General features: G+C 46.3%; 1 protein-coding gene across 4 annotated transcripts in view; it reads left to right on the forward strand.

Moving 5' to 3' along the window:
• TBC1D9B (TBC1 domain family member 9B) overlaps positions 1-18229 on the forward strand; it is a 92859-nt gene that overhangs the window by 24184 nt on the left and 50446 nt on the right. For all 4 annotated transcript variants that reach the window (XM_053298501.1, XM_053298503.1, XM_053298504.1 and 1 more), the window contains one exon: positions 9618-9830. In XM_053298501.1, the coding sequence (XP_053154476.1) occupies positions 9618-9830 (213 nt within the window). The remainder of the gene's footprint in view (positions 1-9617; positions 9831-18229) is intronic.

Consider the following 18229-nt stretch of genomic DNA (forward strand, 5'->3'; position numbering starts at 1 on the left):
TGTAAAGACCTTGAGGATGGAAATAGACAAGGGGGAAAAAGGCAAGTTTTCCAAAAGATCTCAGAAGGAGGTTCCAACCTTGAATTGCTATGTTAAGGGATGCCAAAGGACAGATAGTAACTGATTCAGAGAAGATCAAACAGAGATGGAAGGAGTATACGGGAAATCTGTACAGTAGGGACATCAACATCCAAGATACTCTAGAAGATATTCCCTACTTGCAAGAACCTCTAGTACGGGAACATGAAGTTAGATCAGTACTCCGGTCATTACCAAGTCGGAAAGCTACAGGAATTGATGGAATAGCTACAGAAATATGGCAGGCAACAGAAGAAGAATCAGTCAAGGCTCTAACCAAACTATGCCAGCAAATTTGGAGAATGACACAGTGGCCAACAGATTGGAAGAGGTCAGTCTACATACACATCCCAAATAAAGGATATTTAACAGATTGTGCAAACCATCACACAATATCCTTGATTTCACATGCTAGCAAAATAATGCTCAGGATCATCCAACGCAGCCTAGAGCCCTACGTGGAAAGGGAAATGCCGGATGTTCAAGCTGGTTTCAGAAAAGGCAGAGGAACAAGAGACATCATTGCTGATTCATACTGGATAATTGAGAAAGCCAAAGAATATCAGAAAGAAGTCAATATGTGCTTTGTGTCAAGTTGCGGAATATCCTTAGGAAAATGGGCATCCCATAACATCTTATTGTTCTCATGAGAAACCTATATACAGGACAGGAAGCCACAGTCCAGACAGAAAATGGTAAAACAGACTGGTTCCAGATTGGCAAAGGAGTAAGACAAGGCTGTATACTTTCTCCTTTATTCAATTTATATGCTGAACATATACTGAGAGATGCTGGATTGGAAGAAGATGAGCATGGTTTTAAAGTTGGAGGAACAAACATCAATAACCTGCACTACGCTGATAGCTGAGAATGCGCATGATCTGCAAGCTCTAGTAATGAAAGTCAAGGAGCACAGTGGGAAAAATGGGACTACAATTTAATGTAAAGAAGACTTAACTAAGGACAATGGGTACAGCAACCAGCCTCAGAATTGACAATGAAGACATTGAAGTGGAGGATAGCATCTGTCTTTTAGGATCAACTGTCAACAGTAAAGGATCCAGCAGTCAAGAAATACGGCGCAGACTAGCACTTGGTAGGGTTGCAGTGAAGGCCTTGGAAAATATATTTAGATTCTGTGATGTGTCTACACGTACAAAGATTAGAATAGTTCAGACAATAGCTTTTCCCGTGACACTCAATGGATGCGAAAGCTGGACCTTGAAGAAGCAAGATAGAAAAAGCATTGAGGCTTTTGAACTTTGGTGCTGGAGAAGACTTTTGAGGATACCATGGACAGCCAGGAAAACAAACAAATGGATCATACAACAAATCAATTTCACTTGAGGCACAAATGACCAGTCTCAAACTATCATACTTCGGACACATTATGCGAAGACCCAGCTCCCTTGAGAAGTCCATAATGCTGAGAAAAGTTGAAGGAAAGAGAAGAGGACGACCAGCAGCAAGGTGGATGGACTCGATTATGACAGCAATGAATGCACTACTGAGAGTCCTTAAAGGCCAAGCTGAAGACAGATCCTCCTGGTGAGAATCTGTCTGTGTGATCACTAAGAGCTGACACCGACTTAATGGCATTTAATCAATCAACCAATCAATCAGTGTTAAGCTGGCTCCCGCAGAGTCTGTTTACATCTTAGGTGCTCTGCAGAGTCTTCTCCAGCTGCTGCTGACTTGGCTCTTCTCCCACCAGTATCCCCTGCCTTATGTGAAGTCCCAAGAAACAAGACTGGGGGAGTGGGAGGGGGCTGGCTACTTGAGTAGCAGTAACTTCACCAAATCAAATAAATGGAAAGTGGAGGAGGTTCCTGATTATGCTCCCACCTACTTCAGTGCCAGGCAACTTTTAAAGTCAGATGTTCTTGGCTTTTTGTTGCTTTGGAATTATCTGAGAACCAAGTTTAGTAAGGTAGGGGCTGGGAGAGAAAGAAAATAATTTCAATAAGCAAAGGGGAGGATGAAAGGGAAATGAGACTGGTGATGGGGCTGCTCTGAGAAGAGCACCTGCGTGTTTGCATGCAGAAGGTTCCAAGTTCCCTCCCTGGCATCTCCCGGATAAAGCTGAGAGACACTCATGAGTCCAACCTTGGAGAAGCTGCTGCCAGTGTGGGTACACAATACTGAGCTAGATGGACCAATAGTCTGACTTTGTATAAGGCAGTTTCCTATGAGACCTGTAATGTGTTTATGTGAGTGAACTGAATTCAGCAAATTCAAATTCTGGGCAGGGCTGTGGAAGAGAGACCTGTGATATCTTTATGGGAGTGAGCCGTGAGTGAATGTGTGTGAGAAAGAAAAAGATTGGTCTGCCCTCTGGTTTGGAATGATCTGGGAGTTATGGGATGTGGGGTGGGGGAACTGAGGACCTCTGATATGAGTGAGAAAGAAAGACAATAAGTCAACAACAGCGACAGAGAGAGAGAGAGGAGTGGAGCAGTCATTTTAAAATCTTTTCATCTAACAATTATCCAGAAGAAATAAGAGTTCTGATTTCTGTTTTCCCCCCCTCTATGCTTTCTCAGCTTATGTTTGGTAGAACGCAGTTTCTTACAGTTATAAACTATGTCTCTGAGTGGTTTCTTCAGAAGCCAACTCTTCTAACACCCTGGTGCTTGTTTCCTGCTGAAAAGGAATGTTTGTCCATTTTTCAATGTTGGGGTTTTTTGGGGGGAAAGGAGATAGAAGAGAGGGGTAAAGGCCCTCTGATTTCCTCCCTTTAAAAGGCTTATACTTTCAGTACAGGAATTCTATTCAGACATCACACATGGTATACAAATGTGTGTACACATAATATGTAAATACATATGTATTTACATACATATGTAAATACATGCGTACAAATACACATGTATTTGCTTTTGTCTGAATAACTAATACATGAGTTCATTTTAAAAGTGAACCTTAAAGCTACAGGACAGGAAATGTATTACTGTCCTGTGTTGAACATAATGTATGAACAACTGTACAGACCTGTATGTGCATGCAGTAATTTTATGTGTGTGGAACATAACATGTGAGTAGTGTTATGAGAGAAGTGTTTGTCCACTTGTATGATCCATCTTATTTATTTATTTGTTTGTTTGTTTGTGTAAACCACTTTGGAAACTTTTGTAGAAAAGCAGTATGTAAATATTTGTTGTTGTTGTTTTTGTAAGAGGACAGATTTGAATAGTTTCTTTTTCTAATTTCTGTCTTGTGTGTGAGAGGTGTTTTGTTATGTTTCAACAATACAAACATGCATGTTAAGATGCTACACAATTTAGTTGTTTTTGCATTATGATAGATAGTAAGCAGTGGCCTTCTCTGTAGCTGCTCCTGGGCTCTGGAATGCACTCCCTATGGATATTAGAGGCTTAAGAATTTTAGCAGCCTTTAAAAGAGCCCTAAAAACATATCACAAGAACGGCCCTGCTGGATCAGGCCCAAAGCCCATCTTGTCCAGCATCCTGTTTCACACAGTGGCCCATCAGATGCCTCTGGGAAACACACAGGCAAGAGGTGAGAGCTCTTTTTAGCCTGGCTTTTAGTGAGTACTGAAATATTTTTAACTGGTTTTAATTCTCTGCTGCTGGCATCCAAGAGCATCTCCTTGAGTGAGTTATGATTCTCCATGTGACCCCTAAGGCAGGACTATGCAAATTAGTTAGAGTATCTAAAAGGTGGAGAAACATGATCCAACCCAGCTCTTTTAGTCCTTTGTGGCTCCAAGGCAGTTCTTCTTAGCTAAGTTTCTGCTCAAATATCCTTTTACTTTCATTTCTGGCTCATACTTTTGTTCATAGGTTCTCTTTGCTTGCTATCTGATTGTTTGTCCTTCCTTTCTTTTTTTTAAAAAAAGGATTTTCTCTCTAAACTGTTCATCTATTCCCCCCCCCATCTCCATTCTCCCTCCTCTATCTTGACTGTCTTAAAGTCTTAAAACACTTAATTGAGTCTGTTAAGGGGGAATGGACTTGTTTCTGCATCTGATATGAAAAGATCACATGATGCTGCCACTTTTGCAATGAGAGCCTCAGCGGCCGCCTCCATAGTAACCAAACATGGTATGTCTCAAACTGGCCAGGACCCAGTTTCTAACCTGGCAAGACTGCGCTAAACCCTGTTAAAATTACACAAGGCTCAGGCCTTTATCTCTGACTCCACCCTTGACTCCATGAGGTTTGCTTCATGGGCAGCAGCTGCTTCAGTACTGGGCCGCAGGAACCTGTAGTTAAAATACCAATGCGTAGACGCTGCATCTAAGACCAATCTGGCCACAGTTCCCTTTGATGTGGGAAAAGCTCTTTGGAGATGCAGCCCTAAAAGACATCCTAGTGGAGTCAAAAGATGTGAAGAAGACTATGCCCTTCTCATTGTGTAAACTAGTCTGCCCACAAGGGAGACTTTTTCCCCACTCCTTTTGCCCGTTTTGGTCCCCCTTCGCTGGCAGGGAGCGGGGTTTCAGATCCCAACATCCTTTCTGGGGCAGATCCAGACCTTCATGAAAAGGGTTTGGGAACAGGGCATCTTTTGCCGCCCAGGGCAAACAGACCAAAACAGCAATCCTAACTCAGGCGGGTCACCCCTGGGTGGTCGCCTCTCCTCTCACTTACACACTTGGGAGGGCTGCACCTCAGATTGTTGGGTTCTCGACTTAATAAAGGGCAGCTACCGCATAAAATTGACTGAAAGCCCCCCCCACCTTCTACCCACCCCAACCTCCTGCCTACCCTCCAAACACAAGGGTCTGCAAGAGGCGATACAACACCTCCTATCGATCAGAGCAATAGAACTGGTGCCAGTGGACCAACAGGGAGTGTGCATCTACTCCATCTTCTTCACCGTACCCAAGGACAGCTCCCTCTGGGTGGTTTTGGACTTAAAATACCTCAACTGCTTCGTAAAAAAAGAGGAAGTTCCGCATGGAATCTCTCGGGTTGATTGCAGAGGCCCTACACCATTGGGACTTCCTGTCCTCCATAGACCTGAAGGAGGCTTATCTACACATACCTATACATCAAAGCAGCCGACCTCTACTATGATCTCTATATTCCAAAACACACTACCAATACAGAGCGCTTCCTTTTCGGCCTCTCCTCAGCTCCTCACATGTTCACAAAGGTCCGGGCACCAGTCATAGCACATCTCCGACTCCTACAGGTCAGGATTTTTGCTTGCCTGCTCGACCTGCTCCTTCAATCTCCGTCTCTGAAGGCCGCCCAGAAGGACCTCGACACCACGCTACAGGTCCTCCAGGATCACAGCTTCCTGATCAAGTGGGAGAAAAGCTAGCTACATTCTTCCCACCAACGGCTGCATCTGGGGGTCATGATAGACATGGATCCTGGGACTAGTGGTGGCAACCCTGGAATTGACACCTTGAGCGCGTTTCCACCTGCGGCCCTTACAGTGGTTTCTGCTACCCCACCACCCAGAGATTGCCATGAAATCCACCAAACAGGTGGACCTTCCACCCCATGTACTACAGTCTCTGAGATGGTGGATTACACCCCCACACCTCTCTGTGGGGAAGGAGTTCCTGGACCCTCCGCGAGTCGTCACCACGGACGCAAGCAAGCACGGTTGGGGCACCCACTGTCTCCACTAGTTGGCACAAGGAAATTGGGTGGCCAGCGAAAAGCAACACAGCATAAATGATCTGAATCGCTGAGCGATCTGACTGGCATTCCACCACATGGTCCAGAATCAACACATACTTACTAACTTGACAAAGAGGCACCTTTTAACGTGGTGATTCTCTTTATTTAGCAGGGGGAGAGTAACTGGCCCTATCCACCTCCAGTGACTGTTGCTGGTGTCTAATCTTATGTTTCTTTTTAGATTGTGAGCCCTTTGGTGACAGGGAGCTATCTTATCTTATTTATTTATTATTTCTCTGTGTAAACCGCCTGGAGCCATTTTTGGAAAGGCGGTATAGAAATCGAATGAATGAATGAATACTGGTCTGCACGGACAACACCACAGCGAAAGCGCATGTCAACCACCAAGGAGGCATCAGGTAGAACTCTCTGCAGGCAGAAGTGGTTCTTCTGTTCCAATAGGCTGAACAAAATGTGGCTTCAGTAACAACGCACCATCAGCAAGGCAACCTGAACATGGTGACAGACTGGCTCAGTAGGAAGGAAATTCTCCCAGGAGATTGGAGGCTGAACCCAAACACCTTCAGAGTAATATCGGACCACTTCGGCCACCTGTCCGTGGTTCTGTTTGCAACTCCAAAGAATGCTCAAGTACCAAGGTCCTTCACTTGGTTCCCCTCTCCGCAAGTGGAATCGGCGGATGCCCTCTCATCTCCGTGGCCGGGGGATCTCCTACACACTTTTCCACCGATGCTACTCCATGCCTAGCTTCTACAACAGGTGAAACTCCTCAAAGCCCAGGTCCTACTAGTAGCTCTGTTTGGGCCTCAAAGACCCTGGCATTCAGAAATCCAAAACCTGGCAGCAGCAGATCACTTGATACTTCCAGTCATGGTGGACCTACCCCAGCAGGGCCCAGTGCACCATCCAGAGCCAGGCTGGTTACAGCTAGCTGCATGGAGACTGAACAGTGCTTCTTGAAAAAGCATGGCTATTCTTCACAGGTTTTTGACATGATGCTGGCCTCTTGATGCCCTTCCACTAACAGAATCTATCAATGCACTTGGCAAGTTTTTCTCCAGTAAAGACATGGCCTGCAAGACATGGAGTTCCAAAAGGGGCAGCTACCATGAAGCATTTACTGCACACTAAAATGACATGCTGCCGCCCTAGTAGATCTTATTTTTTGGGGGTCGAGGCGCTCCAGGCTAAGACATCTGCATTTGTGGAGGCGACTCAAAGGTGCAACCCTACCAGCTCCATGAGCGGTGCACCGTTTCCCTACATGGAACCTACACATGATCCTAAAGGCTCTACAGAGCCCTCCCTTTGAGCCAATAAAATCTATCCCCTTACGCCTCTTAACCCTAAAGCCTGCCTTTTTTATTGCTGTCACATAGGCATGGAGGGTGTTTGAGCTCCAAACTCTTACAGTTTACAAAAACCTCTGCATTTTTTCAGAGAACTCAATGAAACTCATCCCTAAATCCTTCTTTCAACCCAAGGTGTCCTCGCCTTTTCATATGTCCCAGGATGTGGTATTACTGTCCTTTTGCCCAAAACCGATTCATCCAGCAGAAAAAGCTTGGCACAAGCTAGATGTCCGTAGGTACCTGAAGACCTACATGAAGTGCACAAAGTCCATCCGGACTACGGAGTCGTCATTTATTTCCTTTTTGCCTCGAAACATGGGTCAGGCTGTGACTTCCACCACCATAGCTTGGTGGCTCAAAGTGTGCATAACCCTAGCATATGAATCTCAGAATCTTAGGGCTACCACTAAAGTTTTTGCTCTTTCAACCATGGTGGCCGCCACCTTGGCAGTGTTTTTCTACTAATGCTCTGGTCCCAGACATTTGCAGGGCAACTACCTGGGTTGCCCCATCAGCTTTTACCAGGCACTACAGAGTGGATACCTTCACCTCTGCTCAAGATGCATTGTGGAGGGGGTGCTCCAATAGGTTCTTCCCTTGGAGTAGGCGCGGGTGCTCCCCCCGAGGGCTGTGGTATCTCTAAGGACCCATCTTTCTTAGCATCCAGACCGTCCCTCGGGGGGAGCGTTCTCTAAATTATCTCTAAATTATTTGCCTAAAACCAAAGAAGACTCTTATATCATCCACCTTTTTGGTGGACACAATCAGTTTTTTCCAAATTGTTGGAAGTTGTTGGGTTTTTTTGCTCCTAGTTCAGTGTTTTTGTTATAGTTATTTTCACTATGTGTTTCCCTTCCTCAGAGTACTCTTGGATTTCTTGTCCGAAAAGAACTGGGTGGGGTCATGTTTCTCCACCTTTTAAAGACTCTAACTAATTTGCATAGTCATGCCTTAGGGGGTCACATGGAAAATCATAACCCACTCAAGGAGACGCCTTTGGATGCAGCAGCAAGAAGAAGCCTTCACGGTAAGTGAACCAATGCTCCATTTTGTTTTAATGACTTATTTATTTGTGTGTTATCTGTTTTTATATTTTTGAACCGCCTAGAGCCATTTGGGCAAGGTGGTACAGAAATGGAAGAAATAAATATTTATTTTATTTATGTCCCTGTTTCCAGCAATGCCAGTGCTGGAGGGTATGGAAGCTGTCTTCCTATGTACTGGCAAGTTTGTATTGGCAATTTCCATCTACTAAGAATAACAAAAGGCTATTGCAGTAGGGGCACATTGGCTGAATCCCAGCAACCCAGCACTGTTCAGAGCAGTAAAGCTTTTCCTGGATTGCACCATTTCAAGCTGGGGTAGGGTTACATATTTGAAAATTCTCCCCCACCCCCCAAATCCAAACAATTAGAAAAGCTTCTCCCCTGCATTGTCACAAAGAATGCTGGGTTGAACTCTTTTCCCTTGCATGCTACTTTTCTGTTCGCAGGCATATTCTTATATGAGGAAACATTTAAGTAGTGTGGTCCAGGAAAAGGTGTGCCACTTAATTCTGCTGCATAAAGAAAACAAAGTCAATGTGGTCATCTCCTTCTTTGCCTCAGGCATCAAAGTTTCTTGTGCCACCCATGCTCCTTCTTAAAATGTGGGGTCTATAAATGGATACAGTATTCCCAATGAGGCCTGACCAATGCAGAATAGAGTGGAACTATTGCTTCTCATGATCTGGACTCTGCTTCTGTTAAGCCTTTTTAGCAGCTGCATCACACTTCTGCCTCATATTCAGTTTGTCCACTAAGACATCTAGATGTGGCTGTTGGGGTGGGCATGGCTGTGAGGTATGGCTGTCAGGATGAGTGTGGCTATGGGGCTGCTTGCTGTCCCTGGGGTGGGAGGAGTTATAGAAAAAGCCCCCCCACCCAAAATAATTGGTGGTGCTGTGGCGGGGGGGTGGGGAGAGGGAAGGGGCACAAACCTCAATTTGCAGCAGGCTTCCGACTCCCTTTATCCAGCCCTGAGAACAGCCAGCCAGCCGTGAGAGGAGGTGTGGCACAGATGCCATATGAGGGGTAGATCAGTGGGCAGCGGGGAGGGAGGGAGCAGATCCGCAGGGTGTGCAGCCAGCCAGGCAGGAGAGGAGACCGGCGGACAGCAGGGCCCCAGGGAAGCCTCCAGACAGAGACACCTGGAGCCAGATCTGCTGCTGCTGCTAGTGGGTGGTGGCAAGGGCAGCACGCAATTCCTTTTAAGAACACTGCCCACTCTTCATTGCCTGCCTTCGGGCACCCAGTGGCAACCTCTGGGAACCATTGCAGAGGTGGTGAAGAGCCGGGCGACTTTCTTAAAAAGAATCACATGCCGCCCCTGCCACCTTCTCTGGAGCTGGAAATGGAACTGGCCCTGGCCCCTCTGGCAGCTGCTGCCCCTCTTTTCCCTATGTTCCACCTGGAACATGGGGCTGGAAGAAGTTCCAGTGCTTTCTGGCTCCACTACATGACTGTTGAACATTGTAACAAGGGAGAAGCTTAATCACATCCAGATTGTCCCTGTGTGTATTTTGTAGGTCACAATTGTTGAGAAAGCTGACAGTTCCAGCGTCTTGCCTAGTCCACTGTCCATCAGCACCAAAAGCAAAATGACCTTCCTTTTTGCCAACCTGAAAGATCGGGATTTCCTGGTACAGAGGATCTCTGACTTCCTGCAGAAAACTCCATCCAAGCAATCATGTGGCAATGGCGGAGGACAGAAGAAGAGCTTTGATGATCATGCATGTGAGGTACTCGAATTGAACTCTGAAAAGGCCTTATCAGTATTTCATAACTAGGAGACTGCTTCTAAAGCTGGGAACTTGCTAAACCCAGGTTTTTGTGTATAATGAGGAGCAAAGGAAAGAGAACCAATATTGTATGCGACTTCCATTAAAAAGCTTGGGAAATTATTTTCTTGAGTCACATTTGACATTTTCCCAATGTAACAAAAAAACAAGATGAAGAAGAGAATTATGTTTTAGTCCCGTGGTAATTTTTTTAAGAGAGGGAAAAGCTTTACCATTGATGCACTTGAAATTGTACTTGCATTGGTGTAAGGAAAAGCTTATTTATTTTTTGTTTAGTCAATTTTTATCCAGACCTTCAGCACAAGTTCTCTCAGGGCATCTCACATTTTAAAAAAGAAGACAAACAAATAATATTGGTTCACAGCAATAAATATATGAACAAATATATAGCCAATATAAACACACCAGCCACATAAAATGATGGCCACATAAAATGATGGAGAAAATAAAAAGGTCTTTGCCTGGCACCAAAAAGACACTAAACTTCCCTCAGGAGGACATGTAAAGGCAAGGTGCCATGTCTGAAAATATTCTTTCCCCAGCTGCCACCCACTTTCCTTCTGAAGGTAGAAGCATAAGGAGAAAAGCCTCAGAACATGGTATGCCCTGTCAGGTTCTTTTGGTAATTGTGTCCCAGGCCCTATAACCACCAGCACTTAAAATGTGTTCTTGAAACAGACCAGCAGCCACACAAGCTGTTGAGATATACTCTCAACTAACTGTCTGTCTCCAGGTTGCTAGTCAGTAATCTGTAGCATTTTGGACAAACGGTAGTTTTTAAGTAGTCTTCCATGACAATCCCATGTACAGTGCATTATGGTAGTCTAGTGTGAAGGTGACAAGCATGGATAACCATAGCCAGGGTAGCTTTGCCCAGAAAGGGCCGCTACTGGTGTACCATGAAAAGTACTCCATGCTGCAGATGCTACTTGGGTCTCCAGCCACAGAGCTGGATCTCTGAGCAAACTGCAGACCTGATGCTTTAGGGGTAGTGCACCGTGTCTACAACCACTTGAACACCACCTCCCTGGATAGTTGGAACAACCAACCATCAGTGCCTCCATCTTGTCTGGATTGTGCTTCCATCCCAAGCACTGATTCAGCAACTTCACTGTCTCACCTGAATAAGATGGGGAAAGAGAGATAGAGCTGGGTGTTGTCAGTGTTACTGAGGGCACCAAATTTGTTTGTTTGTTTGTTTATTAAATTTATAAACCACCTAATAAAACCTCTCTGGGTGGTTTACATAAAATTCACAAAATCTAAAAACAGCTAACAATAAAAACAGTTAAAATGATTAAAACACTATATAGAAAAATTTAACTAAAAACCTGGAAAACAGGTGTGTATTGAGAGCTTTCTTAAAGGCATTCAGAGATGGGGAAGCTCTTATTCTGACAGGGAGCATGTTCCAAAGTCCTGGGGCAGCCTTAAAGAAGGCCTGGCTCTGAGTTACCACCAAACAAGCCAGTGTCAACCGCAACCGGACCTCTCCTGATGATCTCAGAAGGCAGCAGGATTCATGATGGAGGTGCTTTCTGAAATACCATGGGCCCAAGCCGTTAAGGGCTTTATTGGTAATGACCAACACTTTGTATTTTGCCTGGAAACATATTGGTATCTAGTGGTTCTTTTAGAATAGAAATAATATGGTCTCTTTGGGTTGCCCTGGAAACAAACCTGGCTGCCGCATTTTGCACCAATTATATTTTCCAGACTACATACAAAGGTAACCCAATGTAGAATTCATTGCAGTAATCAAGCCTGGAGGTTACCAACATATGCACCACAGTTTTAAAGACTTATAGCTCACAAAAAGAACATAGCTGACGTATCAGCCAAAGCTAATAAAAAGCACTCCTGGCCACTGCCTCAACCTGAGACTCCAGAGAGAGAGGTTTGGATTCAGGAGTTCTTCCAAATGATGTATCTGTTCCTTCTGGGAGAGTATAACCACATCTAGACCAGGTAGATCTAAATCATCTCTTGAATTCTGGCCCTGCACAATAAGTAGATTCCCTGCTAACTGGGCAAAGAGGCACCTTTTACCATGGTGATTCTCTTTATTTAGCAGGGAGAGAGTAACTGGCCCTATCCACCACCAGCAAAGTACTTCCAGTGACTGTAGCTGGTGTCTGTCTTATGGGGGTTTTTTAGAATGTGAGCCCTTTGGGGACAGGTTTCCATCTTATTTGTTTGTTATGTATCTGTGTAAACCTCCCTGAGCCATTTTTGGAAGGGTGGTATAGAAATCAAATTATTGATGATGATGGATGATGATGATAAAAATGATCTCTAGCTCTGCCTGGGTCCAGTCTATTATTCCTGCACTGTAACTGCTAACAGGTATAACCCAGGTGTTTATGTCTTGTATGGTGTTAAAGTCCAAACTCAATGGCAGGAACACCATACAAGCCATAAACACCTCGGCTATACCTGTTATCAGATACAGTGCAGGAATAATAGACTGGACCCAGGCAGAGCTAGAGATGCTAGATTGTAAGACCAGGAAAATCATGACCATCAATCATGCTCTGTACCCCCACAGTGATGTAGATAGGCTATGGGGCTATTCTTACGATCACAAAAACCAGGCTAGGAAAATCCTAGCCCGATTTTTGTGATCGTAAGAATCACCGGGCTCGCAGCCAAGCCCGGTGGTACTGGAGCGGCTAACCCTCTCCTGTAGCCTGCCCCTTAGCCCGGGTTTGCGGAGTGAGTGCTCCGCAAACCTGGGCTATCTGCTCATGAGTAACTGCGGCTCCACGCCGCAGCTACTCGCAAGTAGACCCCCGGCTGGGAGGCTTAAAAACAGCCTCCCGGCTCGGGGGTCTCCCCAGTATGCCCTGAGCACTCGCGCAGGGCATACTGGTGCTTCCGGGGGCCACATGGCCCCTGAGTTCCCCAGCCCCCACCGGCTCCGTCTCGGAGCCGGCCATCGTGTGGGTAACCGATCTGGCCGCCCAGGGCTCGTTGCCCGCTCGTGAGTGGGGAGAGCGGGCTTAGCCCGCTCTTCCCGCTCAGTGCCCTAAACCGGGTCTCACTGATCGTGAGACCTGGTCCTGTATCTCCCTCGCAGCTCAGGTGGAAGAGGAATGCTGCAAGTCCATCAAACAGTAGAGGAGGAGAAAAGAGGCCTTGAAGAATATATCAAGGACAGTGAAGAAGATGTACTTAAAAAGGTCAGTAACGAGAAACTATTCAACACCAATGAAACAAAGCAGGCCTACAAGAAAGAACAAGTCAAGAACCAAGCAGAAAAATGGAAAAATAAGCCCCTGCATGATCAATATTTGCGCAATATAAGTGGAAAATCAGACATCACCAAGACCTGTCAATGGCTTAAGAATGGCAACTTAAAGAAAGAAACAGAGGGTTTAATACTGGCTGCACAAGAACAGGCACTAAGAACAAATGCGAGAAGAGCAAAAGTAGAAAAATCCACAACAAACAGCAAGTGCCGCCTTTGTAAAGAAGCAGATGAAACAGTAGACCACCTAATCAGCTGTTGTAAAAAGATCGCACAGACTGACTACAAACAAAGGCATGACAAAGTAGCAGGTATATACACTGGAACATCTGCAAAAAATACAAGCTACCTGTAGCCAAAAATTGGTGGGACCATAAAATTGAAAAAGTTGTAGAAAACGAAGATGCAAAAATATTATGGGACTTCTGACTACAAAGAGACAAACATCTGCCACACAATACACCAGATATAACTGTAGTCGAGAAGAAAGAAAAACAAGTGAAAATAATCGACATAGCAATACCAGGGGATAGCAGAATAGAAGAAAAAGAAATAGAAAAAATCACCAAATACAAAGATCTACAAATTGAAATTGAAAGGCTGTAGCAGAAGAAGACCAAAATAATCCCAGTGGTAATTGGCACCCTGGGTGCAATTCCAAAAGACCTTGAAGAGCACCTCAACACCATAGGGGCCACAGAAATCACCACCAGCCAATTACAAAAAGCAGCTTTACTGGGAACAGCCTGTATTCTATATATAATAACAGCAACAACATTGACAATAAAATCCAGCCATCCCAGGTCCTTGGGAAGGACTCGATGTCTGTATAAAACAAACCAGTCAGTAAAACCTGTCTGACTGTGTAAATAAATAATAGTAATAATAATAATAAGTAACTCCATCTCACTTTGATTCAGCCTCAGTTTGTTATCTCTTATCCAGCCCTATACCACCTCCAGGCAGGCATTTATGGAAGTTATGCTATCTCCCAATGAAGTTGACATGGAGACATAGATTTGGGTGTCATCATCATATTGATAGCACCTTGCACCAAATTTCCTGATGATCATTCCCAGTGGTTCTTCGACATGGCCTCTGTCTTTTACACTAATGGGCTATGCGCCTGCGCAGAGACCTTGTAGGAATCTAACAAGCTCAATTCTGCTGCTCGGCCAGAAACCTCCCCACCCCAGCCACCATATGCGGCTGCTCCACTCCTCATCCCCTCAGTCATTCTTCGTCCGTGCTTCAGTGAACATTGCGGAGTCTGCAGCTTGACAACGAGTAGGATCTGTCTATCCCCTTGTTGTTTTTTCTCCCTGCTTCGTTTTCCTTCCTTCCTTTATTTCTTTATTTCTTTGAGGGTAGTAGCGGGTTTTTCTTGGCGTGTTGGTTTTTACAGTCTTTTCCTTTTTTTGGAGCTCCGATCCCAGTTGGGACAGACCGTGGTGGCCAGCCTTCGGCGTTTATGCTTGGCACGACGAACTTCAAAAAGTATGTTCGGTGTGGATCAAATATCCCTTTCCCTGATACTTATACCAAATGTCTCTTGTGTAATGGGGGGGAATCCCACATTGTCGAGACCTGTCTTCACTGTCAGAAGTTCACAAAGCAGGCTCGCCAAAATTCTTGCCTGCGCACAGCCCTGTGGGACCTGGCTCTCCGTTCATCAGAAGCCTTATCGTTGAAGCGATCCGTGAAAAAGGCTTCATTGGTGATATCGGAGCGTTCTGTGTGTGCTCCTGTAGAGGCCGAGAACCTGAGCTCTGTACTGGTATCGACACCCCCTAAGGTTGTCCCTGCAGTGATGTTGAGTGAGCCGGTGCACTCAGAAGACGCTCCGCAGCGTTCAGCTACCATGATACCGAAATCATCCTTGATTCCTGTAACTTTGGTACCTAAGATAAAGAAGAAGCTGAAGTTGCATTGTGACTTGCCAGCAGGTTGACACCTCCCTCCTATACTTAATAAGAAGAATGTCTGAGGCCCCTGTGGCCAAGAAGACTAAAGCGGCCTCAGATAGTCCCATACAGAAGTCGTCGGTGTTGGCACAGTCTAGCCCGCATGTGGTTGTGGAGTCGTTGAACTTGGCCCGTGATCAGGCTAGATTGAATAGAGAACTTTTGGTAGCAATGGATGAACCAGGGTATGCTTCATCGGAGGAGGAGATCTATTCCCCAACCAAGCCCACAGAAGATGCATCGTGGCTGCCTAGCCATCGGTCACCTCCTCAGAGGCAACAGGAGGATATCTTCCTGAGGGACCAGGGTGCCCGTTGGGACTTGGAAGAACTCTCCTCGACTTACAGATGAGATCGGTCCTGGGACTGTTGTGATCAATCATATCCAGATCAATACTGGGCGGTGGAATGTCCCTCCTCGAGTGAAGTTGAGCCTCCTTATGGCGCTTGGTGCTGGGACCCTGGGTCGTGCGATCGATACTAGGTGGACTATCAGTCTGACGATTAGAACCATGCTCAGCCCCACTATGGGTTCCATTACTTGGATGGTCCCACATATGGGAAGCCTGTGACAATGAGGGGTTGGTGTGAACCCCCCTCACACTTGGAAGGGAGGCCGTGTTCCCGCTCACCACAACGCTCCCCGAGGGATCAAAATGAGCTTCGCGAACCACCCCAGTCAGTCCCAGTGATACAACAGACTCCCATGCCTATCCAAATATTGCCAGCAGGACCTTCCACTTCGGTACCGGACAATCCGGATAGCAAACCGGGCTCCCCTTCGGGTTTGACACCCATGGCACCAGATCCTTTGGCTCCCCCAGAGCCCGAGTGTGCGAGTGATGCCAGCTCCCAGGATTCTTCATTTGTTTCTCTGGGCTCTTCCCCACTCAACATAGAAAGCCAGCGTGGTGTAGTGGTTAGAGTGCTGGACTAGGATCGGGGAGACCCGAGTTCAAATCCCCATTCAGCCATGAAACTAGCTGGGTGACTCTGGGCCAGTCACTTCTCTCTCAGCCTAACCTACCTCACAGGGTTGTTGTGAAAGAGAAACTCAAGTATGTAGTACACCGCTCTGGGCTCCTTGGAGGAAGAGCGTGATATAAAATGTAAAAATAATTTTTTAAAAAAATAACATACAGTCAGACTCGAAGCCTGTTTCCCCGTCAGAGGACTTCAAGCTGTACTCCGCTTACGTGACCCGAATGGCTTCAGCCTTGGCAGTGAGCCTTGGTACTCAGCTAAAGGGAGAACTAGACCTGTTATTCAGCCTTATTTATTCGGAGGCCAAGGTACAGGCCACATTGCCCCTGAATCCAGCATTGTTCCGGGTCATGTGAGATCACTGGAAGAAGCTGGCAATGCTTTCCCAGCCTAACAGGCATTCAGAGAATTTCTACAGGGTGCAATTGCAGGATGGCGCAACCTTTTTGAAAAATCATCCCACCCGAATTCAATTGTTGTGGAGGCGCCCTTGCAAAGGACCAGGGGTCACAGCCAGTTGGCACCGAGTGACGACACGCTTGACAGCGTTCGTCTGGATTGAACTATGAGGCCCGTGGTACGGTCAAGGATCTGCCCTTTGAGGGCTCTAGCCTTTTTTTTTAGCAGACTGATGACATGCTCCAGAAAGTTCAGAAATTGAGGAGCACAGCACGGTCCATGTCATTTGCTTCATTGGCTACTAAACCACAGAAAACTGCCAAGTGGTCGCCTTATCAACTGCAGAAGGCCCCTTCCCACAACAGTCGGCTTTGGAACGGTCCTTTCATGGGAACAAATCCCAGTCAAGATACAAACTGGGATAAAGTGACTATGGACCAGTGGGTCCTTACGATCATAAGTTTGGGCTGTGCCCTAGAGTTATGTGGAATACGGCCAGTGTCCAGAATTGTGGTGACGCCATGCACCCCACAGTTGGACCAGGAGGTCGCTGCTCTTCTGTCAAAGGACATGATCAAGAAGGTCACCAATCCCGACAGCCCCAAGTTCTATTCCCAGTACTTTCTTGTACCAAAACTGGACGGTGGTCAGCACCCCATACTGTACCTCAGGGCCCTGAACAAACATTTGGTCTACAAACGGTTCCGAATGCTGTTGGTACTGAACATTATGACCATCCTGGAAAAGAACATATGGATGGTTTCCCTGGACTTAAAAGATGCATATTACCACGTCTCGATACATCCTCAGCATTGTTGCTTCCTGTGGTTTCAGATAAGGGGGATCCACTATCAATTCAAGGCCTTGCCTTTTGGTCTCACGACAGCACCGAGGGTTTTTATGAAATGCCTGGCCCCGGTGGTGGCTTTTCTGCAGGAGCGAGGGTTGCAGGTTTTACTGTATTTAGACATTTGGCTCATCGTGGCGAGCACCAGATGTGCGGTCCTGGATGCCCTCGAGATTGTAGTGGATACTCTGCAGGTTCTGGGTTTCCAAATAAATTTCAAAAAATCTCACCTGGAACACACCCGACGGATTCAGTTCATTGGGCTGATATTTGATATGACCTTGAAAAAGGTCTTCCTTCCAGTAGGCCGCATAGATACTCTCTGGAAGCTGGTGGCCGCTTTCTTCGCTGGAGGCCCGCAGACTATGTGCTCAGTGCAGCACCTGTTGGGTCATATGGCGGCTAATGCATATGTGCTGCCTCAAGCATGTCTTTGAATACGCATCATTCAGAGGTGGTTTTTAGACGTGTTCGATCCCCTTTGGGATCCAGGCCATCTAGAGTGCACACCCCCTCGATGGGTACGGGCGACAGCAGAGTGGTGGACGGAGTGGCGGCATCTGAGTGTTGGTGCTCCCTTTCAGGCCCCTCGATCCCGTTGGGTGATCATGGCAGACACCTCGGAGATTGGTTGGGGGGGCACACCTAGAAGGGTTTTGTGTGAGTGGCCATTCGTACCCCAAGGAGAGGACGACACATCAATCATTTGGAGCTGTTGGCCATTTTCAACACTCTCAGGGGCTTCCTGCCCCTGATTGGGGGTCACTCAGTGACAATACAAACAGACAATACGATGGCAAAAGCCTACATCAATTGACAGGGTGGCACGTCCTCGAGGAGCCTTCTGTCTCTGGACCTTTGGCATTGGTGTGTGGCACATGCTGTGTCGCCTTAGT

The sequence above is a fragment of the Hemicordylus capensis genome, chromosome 2, assembly GCF_027244095.1.
Source record: "Hemicordylus capensis ecotype Gifberg chromosome 2, rHemCap1.1.pri, whole genome shotgun sequence".
NCBI classification, from domain to species: domain Eukaryota; kingdom Metazoa; phylum Chordata; class Lepidosauria; order Squamata; family Cordylidae; genus Hemicordylus; species Hemicordylus capensis.